This window comes from Nuphar pumila, chromosome 13 (genome assembly GCF_984573655.1).
Source record: "Nuphar pumila chromosome 13, dmNupPumi1.hap1.1, whole genome shotgun sequence".
Lineage (NCBI taxonomy): Eukaryota > Viridiplantae > Streptophyta > Magnoliopsida > Nymphaeales > Nymphaeaceae > Nuphar > Nuphar pumila.
In genome coordinates, this window is record NC_143261.1 from 86,320,103 (window position 1) to 86,346,797 (window position 26,695).

The following is a 26,695-nucleotide window of genomic DNA, read 5'->3' on the forward strand; positions in this document are numbered from 1 at the left end:
GAAATCCGACGGCTACGTACACAGAACAGAGAATCCAGACCCTCCGTTCTTTAAAATCCAACGGTGTTTTACACTTCGCAGTGACGTAAAGCGACAACCGAATTTCACGCAGTGTATTCGCAATGAGTGTGGCAGAATGGTAATTTACGGAATCGTTGCGGAGAGGAAAACCTAACGCTACGTTCCTTCTTCCCTCCCTCCATCCGAATCCCCTCAACGGAAATGTCTCTCATTCTCCCCATCCAATACCCTAATTCCTCCTTGCTCCTCCTCCTTCCTTCCTCTGCTCCAGGTCGTCTTCCCCAAGAGGAGCTCTCCCTAAACCCACCGAATCAGAAACCCTAGATTCCTTCCTCTGGTCCCTCTGAAACTAGGACAAGAAGTGGTCCAGATCGGAGATCCCGATCTCTTCTGCTTTTCCAAGATTTTCCATGTTCTGTAGTTCGTGATTTGGGGGATTTTCTTGGTCCAGTTCGCGTTTTCGGGAGTTTTATTGGGTGGTAGTTGGCGATTTGGGGAGTTCTCTTGTTTGCTCGTTTCGTTTTGCATGATCTTGTGGAGCTTTCCATGTTTTCTCTTTTCTTTTTCCCTTCCCGAAATTAGGGAAATAAGGTAGCTGATTGTGAATCTCGATCTTTTCCCACCCGTTCTCCTTCTTTTCCGAGGTTTTGTCCGCGTTTGGTTGTTCGTGGGTTGTGATGATTCTTCTCGATTCGCGTTCTTGGGGCGTACGATTTTATGTGTTTTTTTTGGGGGTTCATTGGTCTGTATTTGGGATTTCCTCCTTTGAGATTAGGGTAGGAAAGTTGGCAATCGGACGCTTGGTGCTTTCTCCTTTTCTATAAGAAGTTTTTTCGTCTTCACGCGTTTGTGATGTTGGGGGTTTAGAGCTGATTTCTGACAATCTTCCTGTAATTTCGTGCCATTTTAAGCTAATCTGACCCTGGGTTTTGTTTATTTCTGCTTTCTCTCTTGTTTTTCTTTTGAAGATTTGTATTCTTCTGGTATTAAGGAAAGGCGATTAGCTAGTTTGATGCTAGTGATTCCTTTCAAGATAAGGCAAATTTCTGGTTGTCTTGGTTCAGGTTTTCCTTGGTTGTTGCAGTTTTAGACGATCGAGTGGATCTTGATTTTCTATTTTTCCGATTACTCACAGTTTTTGTTCGAATTCATAGCGTTCTTTAACAGAATAACGTCTTTATCTTTCTTTTCCTTTTTCTGCTGCTTTTTTGTTCTAAGCCTTTTTCTTTCATCGCCTTATTTCTTTTGTAAAGGTTTGATTGCTTTTGTTTTTGGGTGACAAGTTGCTTCCGCCCCCCCCCCCCCCCCCCCCCCCCCCCTAACCGAAAGTTGAAGTTAAGGAAAAGTAGACAAATAAAGGCGACCATAGGTGGTGTTCGGGGTAACGTAGTTTTCTTCTAATTCCTTCGATTTTGGGTCTCGGAGGCGAACTAACACAAAGTTGCAAACTCTTAGGTTCGATTCTTCATTTCTTGATTTCGACTATACGCTTGCATTTCTGGTATCTTGTCCTTTATTGAGATGAATTCGAGAGCTCGGTACCCACCACCGGGCATCCGGGAAGGTCCAGCCGGGCCAGCAAACACGAACCTGAGTCAGGACTCTCAATGGAGGGGAAACCAACAGCAGTATGTTCAGAGAGGATTGTTGCAGTATCATCCGCAACAGCAACAACAACAGCAGCAGCAACAGCAGTGGCTGAGGAGGCAAGCTTCTGCTGATTCTGTTGCCAGTGCAGCAGAGAATATTATAAGTGTGAAAACTGACTCAACGGCGCTTCAACAGCATGGTGGCATCAAATCTGGGTGCGTCTTCGTATGATGAACCACAGATTCTTGGTTTTGCTTTTGTTGAATTATGTTGATTCTTTTTCATTCCTTCATGCTTCCATCTTTGTGGTTGACATGTCTACGAGTGTTTGATTTGTTTTATGAGAATTGTAAAGATGGAATACCAATCTTTTCTTCCTAGAATGTTATGTTATGTTAACCAACTTTTTTTTTGGAATGAAATACAGACTTTTCATACTGTTTCATGTATTGGATTGGGAGCTACACTTTTGTGCAGAATTAATTTGCTTTGTTGCTTTCCTTTTTTCCTTCCTATAGGTTAGAACCCTCTTTTTAAGGAATTCCAAAAGATTTACTTGTCCCAAAATGCATTACAATCTAAAATAGTAAACAAGTATTTTCCCAGTTTTTGAAACATTTCTCTTTCATTCTTTAATTTGCATCTTCAGGAGGGGAGGTATTGACTGAAATATCTAGGTTTTGAGAAGAATAATGTAAATACAGTTGTAATTAAACTCAGATTGGATGTGTAAGGATCAAAATCATTTGGCATAATCTTGCTCAGCATGACACTCATCTTTTCTAAATTTTGATCATCCTTTGCGGCTAGCTATTATTCAGCTAATTGGTTTGACTGCTCGTCTGTTGTTAGCAGCATGCTTCTATGTTCATGCACTGCCCAATAGACTGCAAACACTGTGTTGTGGTTGACGGTTCTGTGTTCTTATTCTTCTTTGCAATTGTGTTGTTTCTTCTATTGGAACATGCAGTTGAAATTCTGCTGTTATTCTTGTTCTAGTCCTCAGGACTGGAAAGCTCAGTTGAAGATTCCGCCAAGTGATGCACGTTACATGACAGAGGTATGATGTAAAATTTCATTTGTTTTCGTGTGTGTACTTTCATGTTTGCGTGCATGAATTCGTGAGTGTGTTCATGTGTGTGTGGGTGGGTTCATGTATGTGTGGATGGGTTCATGTATGTGTGCATGCCATTATTATCAATAATATAAGTTCAGTAATAAACAAAACAAGTTGGCAAAATGTGATTCTACTGCTTTTGAGGATCTTTTCATTTTCTTTTCCTTATTTTTGTTTCATTTATATGAACTTCATGGTTGGACTTGTATTGTTTTGAAACATTTAATTTCGAGCAACATGATACTCCAATTTATATTCATGAAATTTAAATATTTTTTTGCCCTTTCTATTGTTTTATAACAATATCTGTGTATGCCTATAGAAAGTGAACATCCCATTCAAATAGTGCATTCATCATTATCTCTTCTGCTTAAGGTTATCTGTGGTGCAGTTTTTACGAAATTAAAAGAACCCAAATGCAGAATATTATTATACTTCCCAAACATCTTTTTATTGGGGCTATCCGATAGGTTTCTCTCTATTATATTTATCATTTTTCTTTTTCTCATTTACTTTTGCCCAACCTATCGGTGGACACTCCAACTAGCGATAAATAAGATCAACATCCAGGTCTCAAATAGTTACAATTCTCTTTCTCCATTGTGTGATCCTTCCTTGGCAAAGGGTAAAGTGCTTGTGAAGTTCAATGATAAAGCCTACTATGACCAACATTTTTTGTTTCCTTTTCAAAACCTTGAGATGATACAGGAAAAGGGGCTATTGCTCTCCTCATTCTGTTTTATTGGCATCCTCTTTGCTTTCTTTAACTCTGGGCAGGCTAGTAGGTGAATCACACATCTTTTGTAACTGAAATTGCATATAAAAAACAAAATTATTGCTTCAAACTCTTTAGATAAGTCGTTTCATCTTCTGTGTGTGTGTGTGCCCATGTGTGTGGATTCAGATTCATTGTTTTAGTTCACTTATTGCAAGTTACTTTTTTTTAATCTTTGTTTAGCTAATGTATGTTTCTTTTCTTATGTGAGTATTAATTTATAGATTTAATTGTGTCTTTGCAGGATGTGACTGCTACGAAAGGAAATGAATTTGAAGATTATTTCCTGAAGCGAGAGTTACTTATGGGTATATATGAGAAGGGATTTGAGAGGCCTTCTCCAATTCAAGAAGAAAGTATACCCATAGCTTTAACTGGCAGTGATATTCTTGCAAGGGCAAAAAATGGAACTGGGAAGACAGCTGCTTTCTGCATTCCTGCACTTGAGAAAATTGATCAAGAGAAAAATGCCATTCAAGGTATTTGTGGTAACCAAGATACAGGTTGTTCTTATTGATAAGAAGTGTTATGGTAAAGGTTCTGGTGGATTAGCAATCTTTTGTACTGAAAAGACTAAAGTCTAATTTTAACTTAAAGGTATTGCTTCTCCCACATGACAAATATTTTTTAATAAGGAGATTTACATTTCAACCTTACTATTTGGTCTGATCCTTATACCCCGGTTTGACTTTTGAGGAATGTCAAACACCATCTTTACTGTTTTCTCCATCACTTCAAAGTCTAAATACAACAATGACCCATTCTGCCCTTCTTGCCACTTGGCTTTTTGAAGTGGGTTCATCACAGTTTCTTTTTACATTTATTCACCTGCGTTGCTAATAACATAAAAGTGTTAAATGGCCTCAATTTTCTTCATATTAATACCAAATCAATAATGTGGTAAATTAGCATGTCTGTTTACTTTTTCTTTCAATTCTTTTATTAAAGTATTATGGTAGGGTATTATGAATGATGATCAAAACAATAATGGTTGTGTAGCATTCCTCAAATCTGAGCTAGGAATAAGGAACAAGCACATGGAAATATACTGGGCGTTTGTTTATGACAATCATAAATTGGTTTGTGATGCAATATAATTGTTTTATGTGCTTTTATGATTATTCAATACGATATTATGTTCCGTCCTCTTCTGTACTGCTATATCATATTCCAAGACCTTAAGTACTCTACTGTTGCTTGAAATTTTAAGAGATTTGCTGTTCTATACGCCTTACTGTTTTTAATATTTTTTTTCCCCAAAATGTGAATTGCTTGCTAGAAATTAATGACAGCACGTTAAAAGTTCATTGCAGCAGCCATACATTAATCTGTTCTAACCTATGTCACATAGACATGGCAAACAGGAAGCCGTACCCGTGTCGACACAGCCCGGCATGAGTACTGGTACCGGGCGCAGCACGGGTATGTTTTGGTCTGGATTGGGTCAGATCCAACCGTGACCCAACCCATTTTTTTTGTTTGACCTCGGTGAAAGGCAAGGAGGAAGAAAAAGAAAAAGGAAGAGGAGGAGGAGGAAGAAGAAAAAAAGAGGAGAAGGGAGAAAAAGAAAGAGGAGGAGAATGAAGAAAAAGATGAGAGAGAGAGAGAGAGAGAGAGAGAGAGAGAGAGAGAGAGAGAGAGAGAGAGAGATAGATTTTGTGCCCTATGTTTTTATTTAAAGGATAATTTCATTCCTCCTCCCCCCTATTGTTAAAAATTAGTCACCCCCTCCATTACAAACTTTTTCTTTAATTTCTGATATGGACCTCCACTGCCTTTTTTTTTCCAAAAAACTACAATCACCTCCCTTACAGTCTTTTTAATTTTTTTTTGATATGGACCTTATTATAGATCCACACCCAAATTCTCTTTTTGAATATATACTGTGTCCACGAACCGTTTAGTTATACACTGCCGGTCCCAAGCCCGGATAAAGGAGGAGGGCTGCGGTAGGCCTGTGACAGCCAGCATAAAAACTTAGTCATACCCTATGAATATGAACCAATATGAGAATTTCGTTAGGGCGTTCCCTACTGAGTGACACACTGTACTCTATAGGCCCGGAGGCAGTGATAAATGGGCAAGGGTTGCTAGGTCGTCGCCCGGAAGCGACGCGTCACACCGGCGCCCGGGTGTGGTGTCAAATAGGCAAGGGTTCCCTCACTTTGTTAGGACGGGTGGGGGTAAAGAAGTTAGTCCAAGACCATAAAATTAGGTTAGCCACTTGGAACATAGGGTCTTTAGTAAGTTGGTAGAGTTAGTAGATGTTATGTGTAGGAGAATGATTGATATTTTATATCTACAAGAGACCAAATGGGTAGGTGAGAAAACAAATGTGATAGAACCTTGGTGATATAAGATTTGGTATACAGGAATAAATATGAATAGGAATGGAGTAGGGATTGTTATTAGTCGTGAGTTTATAGATAATGTAGTTGAGGTCCGTAGGAAGGGTGATAGGATTTTGCTTATTAAATTAGTATTAGGTACAAATATTATTAATATTATTAGTGTTTATGCACCTCAAGTAGGTTTAGATGATTCCATTAAGCGTCAATTCTGGGAAGATTTAGATGGAGTAGTATAAGGGATATCTTATGGAGAAAGGCTAGATGGAGTAGTATAAGGGATATCTTATGGAGAAAGGCTTTTCATCGGCGTGACCTTAATGGGCATGTAGGCATTAGTAGGGATGGATTTGAGAGTATCCATGAAGGTTATGGTATAGGAGAAAGAAACGAAAGTGGAGAAAGGATTTTAGATTTTGGTTTGTCCTATGATATGATCTTAGCAAACACTTGGTTTAAGAAGAGAGAGTCTCACCTAGTAACATTTAAAAGTAGAGTTAATACGAGCCAGATAGATTTTTTTCTACTTAAAAAGAGAGATAGGGGTTGTTGCATCGATTGTAAGGTTATACCGGGAGAAAGTGTAGCTACACAACATAGAGTCTTAATTTTAAATCTTAGAATTAGACAATGCCGCAAAAGGGATAGACATATGATAAATCCTAGAATTAAGTGGTGGGCACTGAAAGGAGCTAATCAAGGAATGTTTGTAGAGCAGGTAGTTAAAGAAGCTGATTGGTGTCTCGAAGAGGATTCAGAATCAATGTGGAATAAGATAGCGGGTGGCATGAGAAATGTGGCTAAGGAGGTATTGGGTGAGTCTAAAGGCGGTGCACCGCTAGGTAAGGATACATCGTGGTGGAACGAGGATGTCAAATTAACTATTAAGGTTAAAAGAGAGTGTTATAGAAATCTAAGTAAGAGTCGTGATAATGAGAATTTGGAGAAGTATATGATAGCAAAGAAGGAAGCTAAAAAAGTAGTCTGGAACGCGAGGGATAAGGTATATAAGGAGGTTTATGATAAGTTGGATACCAAAGAGGGCGAGAAAGATATTTATAGGCTTTCAAAGATGAGAGATAGGAAATCGAGGGATCTGGGTATGGTTAGATGTATCAAAGATGAAACACAAAGGGTTTTAGTCAAAGATGAGGAGATTAAGGAGAGATGGAAAGAGTATCTTGATAAGCTATTTAATGAAAGTCATGCTCAGGATCTTGGAGACTTCTTCATTCCTTTTCATGAGATGAATTGTGACTTCATGCGCAAGATTCAAAAGAAAGAAATTGCAGAGGCTTTGAAGAAAATGAAATCAAGAAGGGCAGTTGGCCCAGATGGTATACCTATCGAGGCTTGAAAATGCTTGGGAGAGAAAGGTTTAGAATGGTTCACTAATCTTTTTAACAAGATTTGGCGGACAAATAAGATGCATAATGAGTGGACGAAGAGTACTTTGGTGCCTCTATATAAGAATAAATGTGATATACAAGATTGCACAAACTATCGTGGTATAAAACTCATGAGTCATACTATGAAACTTTGGGAGAGGGTAATTGAGTCTAGGTTGAGGAAGGTTGTCATGATATCGGAGAATCAATTTGGTTTTATGCCTGGAAGATCAACTATGGAAGCTATACATCTTAGACAACTTATTGAGAGAAATAGAGAGAGGAACAAAGATTTGCATATGGTTTTTATTGATTTGGAGAAGGCATACGATAGAGTACTTAGGGATGTTCTCTAGTGGACAATGACGAATAAAGATGTTTCTCTCAAGTACATTAGTATAATTAAAGATATGTATGAAGGAGTAGTAACCAATGTCCGCACTTATGGAGGGGTGACAACCAATTTTCCTGTAACGGTTGGGTTACATCAAGGATCTGCTTTAAGCCCTTTCCTATTTGCTATAGTGATGGATGAGCTTACGAGATCAATTCAAGAAAATGTGCCGTGGTGTATGTTGTTTGCTGATGTTATTGTTTTGATTGACGAGTCTAGAGCTGGGGTTAATTCTAAGTTAGAATTATGGAGACAGACATTGGAAGCAAGCGGTTTTAAGTTGAGTAAAAGTAAGACAGAATACATGGAATGTCGGTTTAGTAAGCAACGAAGTAGTGAAGCTTGGTGAGCAAGAAATACCGGTGGATGATTGTTTCAAATATTTGAGATCTATTATTCAAAAGTATGGAGAAATTGATGGAGATGTAAATCATATGATAAAGGTTGGGTGGATGAAATGGAAAAGTGCAACTGGAGTGTTGTGCGATCGTAGAATGCCGTTGCGGTTGAAGGGAAAGTTTTATAGGACGACTATTAGGCCCACTTTACTATATGGTACGGAATGTTGGGCTGCCAAGAGACAGCATTATTCAAAAAATGAGTGTAGCTGAGATGCGTATGCTGAGATGGATGTGTGGAAATACAATAAAAGATAAGATTCAGAACGAGGAGATACGTAAGAAGGTAGGCGTTGCACCCATTGAAAATAAGATGAGAGAGAATCGTTTACGGTGGTTTGGACATATTCGGCGAAGGCCTAATGATGCTCCAGTTAGAAGGATGGAGAAATGGGAAAATATATTAGTTAAAAGAGGTCGGGGTAGGCCTAGGAAGACATGGATGGAGGTGATAGGAAAGGATATGAATGCTTTGAACCTCACCGAGGACATGGCATTGGATAAAAATGATTGGAGGAGAAGGATTCATGTGGAAGACCCAAAATGATTTTCTTTTTTGGTTCATATCGCCAACCCCAATTTGTTTTGGAATGAAGGTGTAGTAGTTGTTGTTGTTGTACTGTGTCCACATACCCTCATTTTTTGAAATTTCCATGTCGTACCCTCCATATCCGTACCCATGTGACATAGGTTCTAATTGGTTAAATGTTGGACTGCCCCTGGAACAACCATATACTAGGGAAGAACATTGACTACGATACTGCAGCCATGAATGTAATTCACAATTTATGGTTGCAGAAACTGTTCTGGTAAAACATATCAAAATTATACTAACAGCCTGTCATGACTTACAACATTGTCAAAAGGTAGCCCGTTGGCCTTCCAATGGTAAAAAATAATCAGAGAAGTGTCTCAGAACCCCTGCTGAATGATGTGTACAGCATATATACAGTGTATGTTGTAACCTGCAAATCGTGATATATTTACCCTATGTCAAATCTTTTCTTTAGCCCATTATCCTTCATGGAGATCTAATCACATTAGACATCTCATTGAACCAAAACTAGGAGGCATGTATGTCGCACTAGTTTTGTAGCATACCAACAATCTTCTCAATTACATCTTAGTGAGGCAATTTCTCATGATATTATAGGTTTTCCTATATACGTTAAGAAAATCTAATCATTTTGAAAAAGTAAAAAGTTAATACAGAAGAGAAAGAACAACACATTTTGATAACCTATTTTTTTGTAAAAATGTATAAAAAATATAGAGTAGTTTTGAAAATAAAGGAAAACGAGAAAGAAACAAAGGCAAATAACATATTTAACATATTAAAAAAATGAAAACAGAAATACTCTTAAATATCATTGACGATGTCACAATAAAAACTATAAGACTGCATATTTTTGTCTCAGTCTTCTGGTAGTTTCAACTAGGTGATGGTTTGATATTGGGCTATTTTCCCTTTTAAATTGCTTTTGTATTTATCACAATAATATTGTAATATTTTGAAATATCTCCTATTTATAAGAAGATGGTTTAAACACAATGCAAAACTACAGATGAAGATATGAATTATGAGATGGTCTGAATGAATGTAATCCATGTTTTTTTCACCATACAAACCTTTTTGTTCCTTTCTGTTCCATTCTTTCTGTGCATATCATTCATGGGCAGTTGGATCAGAAATCAACACAATAAAGTTAAATTAAGGTTTTGCTGAAGTATGGCAAGTTTCAAAGTTTGGTTGGTTGCAAAGTTATATGCTTAAAAAGCAAGATATCCTTTTGACTAGGATGAGTCATTCAGTCAGTTGATTAAAATAACACAAGTGATTCTTTCTCTGAGAGCCTTGCCTTTCAGAGAGTTACCTAACTAAACAGGTAGAAAAAAGTTGATGATGCATGGACTCAGAAACACTACCTGTTGGCATGGTTTACACCCGTGGCTTTGTAAGGAACCATTAAACTATTGACTTTTGTCTCTCAGCCAGATAAGCATGTTCAACAAGTTATACGGTAGATAAGCAAGGAGGTAATTTGCTGAATAAAAGATTGTGAAGGGTTTGGTAGACTTGGAAGTACCTCTTTGATTGTTAAGGTGGATAGTGTTGATAGGTTGACTTTGACCAAAGATGAATGTGCTTTGAGGATCCTTATTTGGCAGCAATGAAAGACTGGACATACTTTGACTTTAGGAATTGTACATCACTAAGCGAAAAGAATAATGGTGGATAGGTGTTACTTGAATGATGCCATAGCTAGATACACCAAGCACATATATTCATAAGGTAAATCATTGTCTTTGCATCATAATGGGTGCATGAGAGAAATGAATGCGTAGGGGTATTAGAGTTATTTCAGGGTCTCAATTAAGTTGAAAATTTTATTATTGTGGCGATTCTGTACATGGTAAGGCAGTGACAGAGACCACATATGATTAAATTTGTGTTATTGTGTCTGTTGAAGACTACAACATGTCATTTCTGTGTTAAGCACCAATGATGATCTAGATGGTGATTGGTGCCATGGTGTTTTTGAAGTCTTATGGCTTAAGCTTCTTAGTTCAGTTGGTTAAAGCATTTAGCCTTTTTGTACGATGACAATCTCAACTCTTTGTTGATCTTATTATGCCACCTGTCATTGGGAGTCAGAGATTATGTAAGAATTCACATTTCATTTGAGAGACAGGAGATTAATGAGAAAAGTAGATCACAGTTTTTTTCCTTGGCTGAGTTGTAAATTTTGCGGAGCTTAGTAACAATCTGAAAAGGAATTTATTATAAGATCTTGAGAAATTTCTCTTTGTTTGGAAAAGCATGCAGAAAAATCTGTGTAAGCTGTAATAAATTAGAAATATCGTGATATTTTAAAAATATTAGAATTTATATATATCGTGATATATCATGATATTATCAGTTACTTTTAAATTTTTACTTCTTTTCTCTATCTTAAGTATGTTTTCTTCTTTCTTTTATATTTTTACTTATTCTTTATTTTATATTTTTTATTTATTCTTTTATTATGTGTATTTTATTATCTAAACATGTTTTGTTTTTACTTATTCTGCTATTTTTATATTCTTTAAAATTTTTTACCGGTCAAGATTTTCTTGAGGATGTGATTCATCAACTAAACCTATATTATTGCAAGAAATTGCCTTGCCGAGATATAACCAAAACCGATATTTGTGACAATGGCCAAAACAGATTCAGACCCGGGTCTGTTTTGTTCCAATTCTGGTTCAAAAGTACAAATACTTCTTTTAACCTCTAATAATTACTGATACTGCCTATGCTTACAAAATTAAAATCTATATTAACAATGTAATTCATGTGATAGGAACTAGGTAATATGGAAATGTAAAGTGGTGATTGTGATATTGTTCACATTCTTGCTTTGTATGATTAGAAGGATTTTGTTGTTCCTTGCTCTGAATTAAACTTGTTGTGTTATCATATACTCTTGTTGACATTTTTCCTTTTTAATTCAAATTGGTGATAATTATTATTTTTTTTTGGAAAAATGAATTTAAGAGATATCTGATCATCATGTTTCAGTTATCATACTGGTTCCCACACGAGAATTGGCTCTTCAGACATCACAAGTTTGTAAGGATCTTGGTAAGCATTTGAAGATTCAGGTAATGGTTACCACTGGAGGAACAAGCTTAAAAGATGATATCATGCGTCTTTATCGGCCAGTACATTTGCTTGTTGGAACCCCGGGTAGAATACTTGACCTTGTTAAGAAGGGTGTTTGCATCTTGAAAGATTGTACAATGCTTGCCATGGATGAGGTAACAAACTTTTTAATGTCTTAAAATTAACTTTTTAATATATCTTTCAATAACTTGCTTTGTGAATAGTGATTTTGTGGATGCCTGAGATGCTTATTCATGACTGAGTTCTCCTGTATTATTTATTTGTTCCTGTTTCATAGTTCCTACTAATTGGTAACACCTCCTGTCCAGACTAATGCCACTGATTTATTTCCTGTCGTAAAATATGTCACATTAGAAACTATTTCCTTTTCTGGAACTTATTCTGTTGAGTTTTTTCTTATATGTAAAATTCAATGACATTTTGAATTTGCTGAATTCATGCTATTTTTAAGTTAAATTGTAGTTGAGATTTGCTTTGTTGTTTAGATTATTTTATAACTTAGTTACTGTACTGGGGTAGCATTTGTAGAGATCATTATCATATAGTGATGATAGAATATCTCCTCTCAGATCCATTCCTTCAATTTTTAGATGTGAAAAGTCCATTTGTGTTGATTATCTTACAAAAACTTTGAGTACAATTAATTAATAAAAAGTTTCATCAGCCTGCGAATTTAAAATTGCATTGATGAAAGAGGGGTATAAATTGTGGCTTTCATGGGAGACTGGGAGGTTTCTAGATTATAGTATAACTTACCAATTTCTCATTCAGAATTGGATGTGTAATCAGGATCCTCAGAATCCTGGGATTCTTCAGAAGGAACTCCAGGATTCACATATACTAGGAATATCAGAATCACACCAATATATACAAATTTATTGTTTCTAAACTCTCTTGTTTTGGAAGGGGTTTGAAGTTCCTAGGAAATAACTGTTAGATTGGGCAGTCTTGAATAGAAGCATATACACCCACAAAATCACTACTCCAAAACATCTCGAATCTGTTTAAGGCTGGCTGACTTCTAGTCAAATTGTGGTTCCTTTGCATTTCCTGGTTGGACTTGGATTGGGCCCTTTTCACTGTGTCACCCCTGACTATTTTGATTCAACTTTTTTTATTTTCCTGCAAAGGAAGGGTTCTGACCAGTATTATTAAAAACGCGCCTCAAGGCGCAAAGAGCACTCCTCGCCTCAAGGTGAGGGGCTTTATGCCTTGAGGCGCATGTACAAAGCGCAAAAGCCCCAAGGTGTGTGCCTCATACTCCTTGAGGCGCACGCCTCGAGGCGAGGTGCCCCTCATGCTGAGGCATACACGCCTTAAATTTTCATAGTCAAATGAGGGTCAAAGCCCTCATTTGACCACAAAATAGGGTTTTTAAGCATTGCTTAAAAAGCCCACGTTCCTCCTTCATGCACGCTGTCCCTCTCCTCTCCCACTCGCTCTCCCTCTCCTCTCCCACTCGCTGTCCCTCTCTTCACGCTCCTCCTTCGCCATCGTCGCCCACGTCGCCACCGCTTCTTTAAAGGTATATAACAAGATTGGTGACTGTCAGCTGCGCTGCATGCCGCATATAATGTGAACACTTTCTATTTGGAAAGACTGCATTAGATAGGGATTAGGCCATTTGTTGAAAGCATTACTTCAGGATATGTCTATGGTTATTGCAGTAGAAAAATAAGACATGTTCACCCAACGAGATCCTATAACTAAATTCATTCCACCGTGCTGCTAAAATGGGTCAAATTTCTTTTGTTTTGTGCTAAAGCTGTGACTAGTCTTTTGCTCTCAGGTTGTGAATTTCTTTGTGGGGCTGCTGTCCCTGCGCTTGTTGGAACAAGTGGGGGCTGAGGATCTGTACTCGATATTCGCGTCTTTCTACATCATAGCGGTAGTGTTTGTGAAGAGGAATGTGGCTGGGTCTGATCCATAAGAAACCAGGTCTCAAACATAAGCCCAAGAAAAATTTTCTTCTAGGGGGTGCTGCCCCCAGAGACCCCCCGCCCGCTCAACGCGCAGTGGGACCCCCCAGAAAGGGCAAAAACTCTGAATCAGGCTCCACAACTCATCATGTGTGTGTGTGTGTGTGTGTGAGAGAGAGAGAGAGAGAGAGAGAGAGAGAGAGAGAGAGAGAGAGAGAGAGAGAGAGAGAGAGAGAGGAATGTCAACATGTTAATGTTACTTTTACATGTTAATCTCATATTTTTTTAGTATTTATTTGAGATTTTTTTATTTCTTGTTGGTTGCTGCTTCATCAATAAAGCATTTTTTTATTTATAATTTTAGATATTTTTTATAGTTTTTTTAAGTTTATTTTTTTTGAGGCTTATGCTTTACGCCTCGAGGCTTACGCCTCACCTCAGATATTGGTGGAGCACCTCGCTACGGCTCAACGCAATTTTCACAACACTGGTTCTGACCATGACCTGCCTTATATCTCACATGTTTTGCCAGGTTTATTATTATCCAAAAACAATTATCTTAATTTAAATTGATACAATATGATATAGTACGATGCGTATTGTATCGATGCAAGAGATCGATATGAGATGGGTGTGTATTGTATGTATCATACGACACAGTGCCATATTGTAAGATATAGGTACGGTGACTGCGAACTTAAAAATTGGCAAAAATGTGCTTTTATGTTTTCGGTTTTAAGGAGCTTTTGAGGACCGAAATCCTCATTCATGTAGAACATACCAGAGAGCTTCTCACGCACCCTAGGAGCCGTGAGACTGTTTTGGGGGCCAATCTTTGCGCAGGGGAGAGGGCTTTTGTGATTTCGTCAAGTAAGAGTGCATTTCTACTGTTTTTTTTCACCCAAAGAAGTGGGTTAGGGTAAAAAACTGCATTTCCACAATTTTTTCACTCAAGAAAATGGGTTAAGGTAAAAAAATCTTTATTATGAGTAAAATTACAAAGCTACTCTTCAAAAAATTTCTGCCTCGGGGGCGCTGCTCCCTATAACCCCCAACTTACCACAAAGTTGGATTTGTGAAAATTAAAGATTTATATCAAGGTAGAAATCAAACTCCACACTCTTCCAACAAAGATGACATTAGATAATCCGTCATTCAAATAATGAGCGAAAACTGATTGAAAAATCGAGTGCAACTATTGCCTTAATATTTTTGTTCATGTAATATGAAAGTATGAGTCTTGTGGCATGTTCTTAATTGCAAGATATTTAATATTTTGCATTGTTCTTGTGAGATAGTTGATGTTTGATGATGTCTTATGCAACTCATAGAGACATAAATGCTTCATATGTGATTTTATGATTGCATTTTGTGCATTTCATCATTATTTCGTGTGCTATGATTTTTAATTTTTTTTACTATTTTTTCTGTTTTTTTTAGAATTTTTTAAATTTTTTCCAAAATTTACGATTTTTTACAATAAGATACATATCCTATTTTGGGCCTGACCGATACGGGTTACAATACAATACTTACAACCTTCCCTAGATGCATATCCTTCTCAGCAACTGATGTGGATTAAGATAAGGTAGCTAAGATCTTATCCGGTTTCATCCTCTAGCAAAGTTCATAAAGAGTCTTGGAGTTTCAGAACAAATTAAAGATATCCATGAAACGTGGCTGTAGGGGATTGACAATGTAACTTTGTCAGTTTCTATGATCAGGTTGTTGGCTTTTGTTGTAATCATTGTGTTCACGTGATATTATATATATATATATATATATTTTATAATAAAGTGATGTGTAATCGGGTAATCTGCAAACACTGTTACTTGAAGCAGTAATGAGGATGATATTACGTCCAGATATTCTTTTTATTGTTGATTGTGTTGAGTTTTATGTTTTGAAGTAAATTTATCCTCATGAGATGCATTGCATATTTCATAGTGTTGGAAACATGTCTTGTTTTTTTGAATTGATTGGAGAGACCCTTTTAACCGTCCCATTTTCTAATATTATTTGTTCTTGACTCAGGCGGATAAGCTTTTGTCCCCAGAATTCCAACCTTCAGTGGAGCAACTGATCAGTTTCCTTCCACCAGCACGGCAAATATTAATGTTTTCAGCAACATTTCCTATTACTATTAAAGATTTCAAAGATCGATATTTGCGGAAGCCATACATCATTAACTTAATGGATGAGCTAACCCTCAAGGGTATAACTCAATACTATGCTTTTGTTGAGGAAAGACAAAAAGTCCACTGCTTAAACACACTATTCTCAAAGGTCTAATTACTGATGCGAGCAAGTTTTTGCCTTTATATGTTCCAAAGTTTTCCATGAAATGTGAGTGATAAAACTTGTGCTTACATTACAGCTTCAGATCAATCAATCAATTATTTTCTGCAACTCGGTGACCCGTGTAGAACTGTTGGCAAAGAAGATTACTGAACTTGGTTATTCATGCTTTTACATTCATGCGAGGATGTTGCAAGCACATCGCAACCGAGTTTTTCATGACTTCCGTAATGGTGCCTGTAGGAATCTTGTGTGTACCGGTATGCTTCTGAACAGATCCTTCTTAATTTGTGTGTACTCTGCAATGAATAAATTCACGTTTTTAGTCTGTTGTACTGCAATGATGATAGTTTTCATTTCATTATTCTTTTTCCCCCTATTCCTTTCTGTTCTGCATGGACCTTTTCTGTTTGTCCATTGCAGTTCATAAGTATAATTGCTGAAGATTGCAAGGATAATTTCTCTCGGTCTTTGCCCACCATATTGATGCAAATGTATTTATCCAATTCCATTTCAGGATTATTTTATCTGTCTCTGTTGCATTATATCAATGTGGCATCTTAGTGCCAACTAGTTGCAGTATTAGACTTCTGTTCACATCTAAGTTTATTGTGTAAAATAATAAGTTTGGAATTTGGGACCTTTTGAAGTCAGATGGGGATACACCTCATATTATGATCCATATTCTTTTTAATTTTATAATTTTCTACTGAAATTCTTGTTTTGCACTTGTATGATGCCTCTGGTATATTCTTCCAGTCATTGTATACCTGTGTTTGCTTCAAGGTCTTCTGTTTTGAGCATTCAGAATGACACTGTAATCTGACTTTCTTCAATTTGCCAAGTTATTATGAAAACATGTTTTTTTCCCACATCTGATGGACAACTAATCTTTTTAATATTTAATCCATTGCAGACTTGTTTACTAGGGGAATTGACATTCAAGCAGTGAATGTTGTTATCAACTTTGATTTTCCAAAGAATTCAGAAACTTACTTACACAGGGTATGTGAGACTTTTTATTCTGATAAACAAAATAAATCTTTGTTCTTTTCTCATCTCATTTTGCGTTCACATCTGTAGGTTGGTCGCTCAGGAAGGTTTGGTCACCTTGGCTTAGCGGTGAATTTGATCACTTTTGAGGATCGGTTTAACTTGTAAGAAAATTTTGTTTCACTCTTATCATCAAGAATTAGGAATTGAAAATCCATATTTGTCGATTGAGGAGGATGAGATATGTCACATAGGTGCAGGTGTGGGTGCGGATACAGGTACGGATGCGGCGATGCGGCACTTTAAAAAAACTTGGGTGCGGGGAGGGTATATATATAATAATTTTTAACAGTTTTAAGTTAACACTGATGAATTTAAAACAATGATCATATCATCAATTCATCGTGCATAAACTCATGCACTAAATCAAATTATCAATCTACAATTGCTATTCCTCATCAATAAAAAATAACACCACTGGTTTGGATATATATATATATATATATATATATATATATATATATATATATATATATATATATATAAAATTGGACTTCTATAGGGTTAACTGAATATACTTTTGGACAGAAATGGACCTCAGTGTGGTTCACTTCACCTGACACAATGGAAGCGGCGACGCGGGTGCGGTAATCTGTTAGAAGAGTCCGTGTTACATAGTTGCCCAGGCAGGCTCAATGTGCCTGGTTAGTGTGAGATTCTTCACTAGAATCTGTTTTGTGAGAAAGAGAAAAGAAGAGGAGAAGAGGGGCTGCAGCTGTCACGATTTTGAAATTGTGACCTAGAACATGACTTTATATGTTTTGATATACAATGTGGGTTCGGGTCGGGTCCGGGTCTGGTATAATATCTAGACCCGGTATAATGTCCAGACCCAAAATACATGATACATTCAGTATGATATATGTAATATACAAAATACTACTTTTTTTACCTCCCCTCAAGTTGATCATGGTTTTGAACCATGAACAACTTGGCCTTTAAGCATCCAAAAATGATCTTTTGTTAAGCCCTTTGTAAATATGTTTGCTACTTGTCTTTCAGTATTAACAAATTCAGGCTCAATCTCTTTTTCTTCAACTTTTTGTTTTACTAAAAGTTGGTCGATCTCTATATGCTTAGCGCGACTGTGATGTACTGGATTGAATGACATGTTGAGAGCACTTTGATTGTCACACAACAAGGTAGATCGATAGATCGTTTATCTCACTTCAGTTAGTAAATGCTCGATCCATGTGACTTCGGCAGTAGCGGCAGTCATGGATCTATACTCGACCTCATTGCTTGATCTAGCGATGACCTTTTGCTTTCTACTACTCCAAGAGACTAAGTTTCTTCCAATCTATGTCATAGGGATTCGGCCAGACAGGTGTCACATCCTCGTCGACGCGATGTGGGTGCAGCACCTGGTGCGGTCAACCCGACCCTGGGTGCGGTCAACTCTCTCAGGGTCATTTTGGTCCATTTTTTGGATTTTTTTTTGCCCTATGAAATGGCCCGCAGAATTTAAAATAAAATTCTTAGGGGGGGGGGGTGCTGCCCCCAGCCAGGGGCGCCCCTCCTGGACCCCCTTCTCTCTCTCTCTCTCTATATATATATATATATATATATATATTTGCCGCACTCCTGCACCCAAGGTTTTTGAAAGTGCCGCACCCCCGCACCTGCACCCATGTGACATAGCTTCCAATGAAGACACAATGTCCTGATTTAGACCTTCGTTCATCTAGATCCCTTGTCGGTCTGCATCACAATATACAATAAGCTCACACATGTCCTTGCCAGACGATTTTGGAGAATATATCAACCCATCTCCAATTGTTCCTTTCAGATATCTGAGTATCCTCTTAACCACCTCCATATGTCCAGTAGCGTGGTGCATGCATAAACTGAGACACTTGATTGACTGAATAAACAATATCAGGTCTAGTGAATGTAAGATACCGTAACATCCCTATTAGACTTCGTTCATCTGGATCCCCTGTCAGTCTGCATCACAATATACAGTAAGCTCACGCATATCCTTGCCAGACGATTTTGGCAAATATATCAACCCATCTTCAATTGTTCCTTTCAGATATCTGAGTATCCTCATAACCGCCTCCATATGTCCAGTACGTGGTGCATGCATAAACTGAGACACTTGATTGACTGAATAAACAATATTAGGCCGAATGTGAGATACTGTAACATCCCTACGAGACTGTGATACTTGGTGGGATCCGCACACAGGTCTCCATCATGAGTACTTAGTTTTTGGTGGAGCACATTTGGAGTTCCTAGAGGTTTGTAGTCTCTCATACCTGCCTTGCTGAGAACGTCTATCGTATACTTGTGCTGAGTGAGAGTCAAGTCATCAGCCCGGCTATCGACTTCTACCCCAAGAAAATAATGCAAGGCACCAAGATCTTTCATTTTGAACCTCTGACCTAATAGGTTTTTCACTTCTCTGATCTGATCTACAATGTTTCCTGTGATGACAATATCATCCACATAGATTAGTAATAGGGTGACCACATTCTGCCTTTTAAAAATGAATAATGAGTGATCCAGTAGAGAGCATCAAAATCCATGCTTTTGAATCTCAAGTGAGAAGCTGTCAAACTAAGAACGAGATGCTTGTTTTAGGCCATAGATAGCTCTTTTTGGTCTACGTACATGTGTTTTACAATCTTGCTCATGATATCCAGGTGGTTGTTCTATGTAAACTTTCTCCTTCAAATCCCCATGCAAGAATGCATTTTTTACATCAAGTTGACTCAGCTTTCATCCATGTTTAACAACTAAGGAAAGAATAATTCGAATCGTTCTCATTCTCACCACTGGGCTAAAGGTCTCATCATAGTCTTGCCCAGAGTTACCGGAAGCGCCTAGGCAAAAGGGGAAGCGCGCTTCGGAAGCGCGAAACGTCGCGCTTCCGAAGCGTGAGGGGAAGCGTCCCCCTTTTTTGGGAAGCGCGTTTCCCTTTTATGGGAAGCGCGCCCCCCTTTTATGGGAAACGCGCTTCCCATAAATGGGAAGCACGCTTCCCCCACGTTTCCCCCACGCTTCCCCCACGCTTCCCCCTCGCTTCCCCATTTTTTTCATTTTTTTTTCGCTTCCCCTCGCTTCCGGTTCGCTTCCTAGGTCGCTTCCGGTTCGCTTCCTAGGTCGTTTCCGAGACGGTTCGGAATTTTCTTCTAAGTGGTCCCACGCTTCCCCGCTTCCTAAATTTTTTAAAGTGCCTCGCTTCCCGCTCCCACTTCCCGTATCGCTTCCCGCTCCCGCTTCCTCGACTGGTAACTCTGGTCTTGCCCTGCTTCTTGGGTGAACCCTTTTGCCACCAGTCTTGCCTTGTATCGTTCAATGATCCCATTTGATTTATACTTTATTTTGTAGACCTATTTGCATCCAACAACATTTTTGTCAGGTGGTCTAGGAACAATTTTTCAGGTTCCACATTCACGCAAGGCTTGCATTTCATCATTCATGGTTTCTACCCATTTGGTAGAAGTGGCTGCCCGATAGTACATAATAGGTTCATCTTCCTTATTAAGGGCAGTTAAAAAGATCTGAAAATCCAAGGATAAGTTGTTATAGCTGACCCACCTATCAATAGGATGTCGCATACGATTGTATCTTCTGACCTCAAGAATATGAGAGGAAGTAGGTGCAGCTGTTGGGGCGTGATTTAAAAGGCCTGACACGATCGTTCTTTGTCTAGTATAGGAAATGCCCTTGTATTTGCCCGGTACCGATGATGGTACTTCTTTCCCATTCTGTGATCTCGATGCACCAATAGTCTCAAACATTTCTTCTTTCTGCTGCACGCAAACTGGAGAACATACTTCATTGGGACTAGCAAAAAGTTCTGAGTTCAGCCAAGGATAATAAACTTCAGTTGTGGTAGAGGACATATTCGCTGTGCTAGCTTTGTGATCAAAATTTTGTTCATCAAAGATAACATTTCTTGAGATTCTGATACGTCTGCTAGCGGGATCATAACACCTATATCCTTTGTGGTCTGTATATCCCACAAATCTACACTTCTGAGCCTTGTCCTGAAACTTGTTTCTCAGTGACCGATCAATGTGCACCCCAAAAAGACAGTAACAAACACATTCGAAGACAGTAATAAGGAGACTTATTTTCCAAAACATCCATAGGCAATCTATTTATCACATGTACGACAGAATGAAAAGCTTCTGTCCACAGATTGATGGGAAGATTACTGTCATGGAGAATACTCATTGCACTTTCGACAATATGCCTGTGTTTTCGCTCAGCAATCCCATTTTGTTGAGGTGTGTGTGGACATGACACCTTTCTTCCTATCCCATTATTTTGAATAAAAGAAATAAAGTCACTAGATGAGAACTCCCCTCCTCCATCACATTGGAAAAATTGGATGGACTTAGAGAATTGATTTTTTACTAAGAAAAGAAAGTTTTGAAACAAGAGAAAAACTTCTGACTTATTTTTTATGAAATATATCCAGGTGTATCGAGAGTAGCTATCAACAAAAATTTAGTATCTGCTTCCAGATCTAGAGGCAACTGGGGCAAGCCCCCACACATCAGAACATATTATCTCAAAAGGCTTTGAAGCTCTCTTATTAACGGAGTGAAAAGGCAATACATGACTTTTTGCACAAAAGACAACTGAAACACTTTTGACTTCTCTCGTTCACATTGAGACTTTCTTTTGGAATGAAATTATTAGAAACAAGTTTCTCAATAAAATGACTCCCACAATGTCCTAACCGATTGTGCCATATGTAAGGCTTATTACCAGTGTTATTAAAAACGCGCCTAAGGAGCAAAAAGCGTGCCTTGCCTCAAGGCGAGGGCCTTTGTGCCTTGAGGCGTAAATGCACAAAGGCGTATGCCTCAGAGGCCTTGAGGTGTACGCCTTAGGGTGAGGTGCGCACACCACATGATTATGGTCAAATGAGGGTCAAAGCCCTCATTTGACCATAATTAAAATCTTGCCCCCGACCCTAACGAGGGTCGGGGGCCCTAAATAATCTCTTGCAGCAGCCCCTCTCTCTCTCTCTCGTCTCTCACAATCTCTCCCTCTCTCTCGCAACCCCTTTCCCATTTCTCACAGTCTCTCTCTCTCTCTCTCTCTCTCTCTCTCCCTCTCGCAGTCCCTCTCTACCGTCTCTCCCTTATCGGCCTCCTCCTCCTCGCCGGAAGCAGCTGCGATGCCGAAAGCACCCATACCCTAGGTAACCCGACCCCCTTCATTCTTTTTCCTTTGTGTCTGTCTCCCTCTCTTGAATCTCTGTAGCAGGCAGGGGCACGGCCCCTGACGTGCGATTTATTCCGGCAGGCAAGGCCCATGGCTCCTGCCGATTGTGGTCCCTGTCAGGTAGGGGCCTTGGCCCCTGCCATATATGATTTCGGTTAGGCAGGGGCCAAGCCCCTGCCTGTTTTTTGTTTCTAGCAGGGGCCATTCTATGGTTTAGTCAGGCAGGAGCCGAGGCTCATGCCATATATTGTTTCAGGCAGGCAGGGGCTAGACCCCTACCATCTATTGGTTAAAGTAGGCAGGGGCCAAGCCCTTGCTTGCTTTTTGTTTCTAGCAGGGGCCATAGAATGGCAGGGGCCATTCTATGATTCAGTCAAGCAAGGGCTGAGGCTCCTGCCATCTGTTGGTTATAGCAGACAGGGGCCAAGCCCCTGCCATATATTGTTTCAGGCAAGGGCTCAGCCCCTGCCTGCTATAACCAACAGATTTGCACGCAAATATGTTTTTTGCAAATATGTTTTTTGTTCCTAGGTGTTCCCATATCAATCTTCAGTTGTTCTTAGATCGTAATTGGTAGGTCAGATACCATGTGCGAGCTGCATTAAATTGGTGGAGCTGGAGAGCTTGTATAAAAATCACATTGTAGTTAAAGTAGTTTTTATGTTTTTCATTTTTTTCTCTCAAGATATCCATGTTGCCTTGATTTCCTCTAGTTGATGTCTCTCTCATTGATGTTTTGCTTCAGTTTTTTCTCTCAACATTGCAAATATTCTGTGAAGTATGATTAGTTATTGTTGATATGAAATTCTGTGCAGAATTTTGTCTCCTAGCCCTATTTCCCGTGGATTAATGTACCCCAGAAAAGATACTAATATAAGCTAAGGTTTTGTCTAAATTTTTCTTTCTATAAAAAAATATAGACATTATTTTTCTTTATACTAATTATCTCATATTTTTCCGTATTTATTTGAGATTTTTTATTTCGTGTTGGTTGGTGCTTCATCAATAAGGCATTTTTTATTTATTTATTTATAATTTTAGATAATTTTTATAGTTTTTTTTAAGTTAAATTTTTTTAGGCTTACGCTTTGCGCCTCGAGGCTTATTCCTCGCCTCAGATTTTGGTGGAGCGCCTCGCTACGCCTCAACGCTTTTCACAACACTGCTTATTACATTCAGAAATACTAAAAACATTTGCTGAAGGGAAAGAACACAACTCTAATGAAGACTTCAAATCCAGATGAGTAGAGTGGACAGAATGACATGGAGCTTCTTGAAAGACATACATATTGCCTTGTGTCTTTCTTCAGGGAACGTTTTCCTCGTGCTGAGGTCCTTGACCTGCACAAAGAAGGGAGTGAATTAGATTGAAGCATGATTATCATCATCAAGTTTAGAAATAGAGACAATATTTTTCTTTATATTGGGAGCATGGACATCAGAAAGTTCAAGGGTAGAATGTGACATGGGAATGCCAGATTTTCTAACCTGAGAAACAGGATGGTACAATCTTACTTTTACCAAAATAAAGAATAGGTTTAAAAAGTTTACCTGCATCACCAGTCACGTGAGTTGCTGCCCCTAGTCAACAAACCAAGTTCCTTGGTCATTCTACTTTAAATTCAATTCTGACAAGGCTGATATCAACAGATCTCTAATCTCTCCATTGTCTTTGATACTGCTAGACTTTCTTTTTGGTTTTGTCTGTGAAGGCTTTTCTTTATTTTCAGGATTATGCCAACAATTCGCCTTGATATGCCCCATTTTGTTACAAAGAAAGCAAGTGGGGATAGATCTTTGTCCCTGAGCATGGGTCGACATATTTGGAGCGGGAAGCAATCCACGTCCTCCGTGTCCATTTCGCCCTTGTCCCCCTCGCCTCCGTCCTCGACCATAAGTCACCCCTGTGACAAAAACTTCTTGAGAATGAACGTGGTTTTCTTCAGAAAATCCTTCCAGAGTCATTTCATACTGAATTAATTTAGCCCGCAACTCATCAAAAGTAGGAAGAGCAGGCAAGCACAGTAGTGAAGTGACGATCATATTATAATCGGATCCCAGTCCACTCAGAGTTTGTTGCACCATATCACTGTCGCTTACTGCACATCCTATAACTGCAAGTTGGTCTGTGATAGTCTTCATCTTGTTTAGATATTTCATGATGGTCATGGAGTCTTTTCTCGGCAGCTGGAATTCTCTCTTGAGAAAAACCGTCATCGCCTGAGAAACTTGTGAATACGTCTGAACCAATCTCTCTCAAAGTTGTAGGGTTGTACAATTGTCAGGGATTGCAACAAGAACCTCTTGAGACAATGTAGAGGTAATGTATGCAAATACTGATTGGTCTTTCCTTTCTCAGTTGAGATATTCTGCATTTTTGACATACACAATTGAAGTTGCCCCTTTATCATCTTTCTCTTTTCTCGTAACAAATTCTAGCAGGGCTGGAGTGGTTCCATCCAGATGACCTAAGAGACCTTGCTCCTTATAAAAGGAATGATTTGTCTCTTCCAAATCAAGAAGTTTGAGGTGGTTAACTTTTCGGAAACTCGAAGAAAAACTCGATTGAGAAGGATGAGAATCCATGATGGAAAAAAGAAATTTTAACAAGGATATTCACGAAGTGCCCAGTCTACTGCCAGACTGGTCGGCCTTTTTTTTTTTGAAGCTTGGCAACCTTCAAGAAACTAGCGATCAGAAACTTTCAGATTCAAAGGAGAACCAGATCTAAAATTTTCTTTTCTCTTGTTATATTTATATGGTTTGTGATTGACGCATTAAGAAGTTCTGAACACACGTTGAATAAAATTTAAAACTGATTGTGTTTTCAGACAAAACGCAGATGGGTATGACGTGGACAGAAGGCAGAGTGCTATATGAATATCAGATGTGACAACAAGAAGAAATAGACTGTAGAGTTTAGACGCTTGATAGATTTAGACTCAGACTGAAATCTGGTGTCAAATATCAAGTCTGGACAGTAAAAAGGAACTTAATATTTCAGATGTGATGCAACTTCACTCTCAGATCTGAATATTTCGGTTCAAGTCAAAAAAGAGAATGCGCAGAGGTGGAGTATTTCAGATGTGGTGCAGAAGCACGACCAGATCTGAATATTCCAGACGAAGAAGAAGATGGGTCGATTTTAGGGATTCACGTGAAACGTGATCCTTCTAGACACGAATAAGAAATAAGATAGTTTTAGAGATTCACGTGAGACGTGATGATTTTAGGGATTCACGTGAGACGTGAATCCTCTAGACAGAAAAAAAACAAGACTTACGAAAAGAAGAGATGGGAGAAATAAGGAAACCTCGAACCTCTCTTGATTGAAACAGTCAGGTCGCACCTTTTGGAAGCTGCTTCAAACCCTAGGTGGATCTTGGCTCTGATACCATGTGAGATTCTTCACTAGAATCTCTTTTGTGAGAAAGAGAAAAGAAGAGGAGAAGAGGGGCTGCGGCTGTCACGATTTCAATAATGAAATTGTGACCTAGAACATGACTTTATATGTTTTGATATACAATATGGGTCTGGGTTGGGTCCGGGTCTGGTACAATATCCAGACCCGGTATAATGTCCAGACCCAGAATACATGATACATTCGGTATGACATATGTAATATACAAAATACTACTTTTTCAGTTAGGGGGTGGCCAGATTTGTCCTGAGATGAATTTGTCCTGAGATGAAGGGACATCTCGATTTCAAAACCTGGGGAGGTGCACCCCGTGCTCAAGCTGAAGCACATGGGAAAGCTTTCCCAAGGGGAACTGCCCTTGGAGTTTTACACTGAGGGCTCCAAAATAGGGCAGAGTCAATGTTGCACCTCTCTGTCACCAAAAGATCAGTGATTTCTTTGACATAAAGTGCGAGTTCTCTTGTGGTTCTGGGTTTGGAATTGTGATTTCTCTGTCACCAAAATTGGTTCTGGGTTTGGAATTGTGGTTTACCAGCTTGAGTTTGATCCATCAGTGTGAGTTCTCTTGTGGTTCAAGGTGTTTATTTTTTAACAGGTACAGGATTGAACAAGAGCTTGGAACTGAGATAAAGCCAATCCCACCGCAGATAGATCAGGCACTTTACTGCAGCTGATTCACAAGTAGTTTCCTTGTTCAGCAATGGGGAGTTGATGTTGATCCTGTGTTTTGTACATATCTCTTTGTAAGGTCAGCTTCGTCAGAAGTCTTCAGCTGTGTTCATTTTAAAAAAATTTAACTTTCTAGTAGCTTACTCCTTTTCCCTTTGGGTGATCTTCCCAGTACCAAGGCACCGCCTCTTCCAGCAATGATATGCAAGGCACATTTTATAGCAGCACTCTGGGGAGATAATGGTGGAATGCAGGGTCTTGTGATGAACCGTACGTGCTGATTATTCTTCTATAATCTTTAGATAATCTGACTCTCATGGACAGTGGATATTATGTGGTTGTCCATTCTGACCATTTTTAGTAGAATTTTATGGAATTTCCCCCTGGTGAATTGTTGAAGATTAAACGTTATTTGCAATGTTAAACCTAGACTTGCTATTACATTTA

At 38.6% G+C, this 26,695-nt stretch overlaps 1 protein-coding gene across 1 annotated transcript; it reads left to right on the forward strand.

The window, feature by feature from the left end:
- The first annotated feature begins 205 nt into the window (after positions 1 to 205).
- On the forward strand, positions 206 to 26,695 carry LOC149818987 (DEAD-box ATP-dependent RNA helicase 8-like). Its single transcript, XM_089984755.1, has 10 exons — positions 206 to 1,826; positions 2,611 to 2,671; positions 3,748 to 3,982; positions 11,594 to 11,832; positions 15,652 to 15,903; positions 15,995 to 16,175; positions 16,832 to 16,920; positions 16,999 to 17,072; positions 26,175 to 26,327; positions 26,421 to 26,695. Exons 1-9 carry the CDS (start codon positions 1,543 to 1,545, stop codon positions 26,251 to 26,253), a joined length of 1,494 nt encoding a protein of 497 aa, XP_089840881.1. The 5' UTR covers positions 206 to 1,542; the 3' UTR covers positions 26,254 to 26,327; positions 26,421 to 26,695.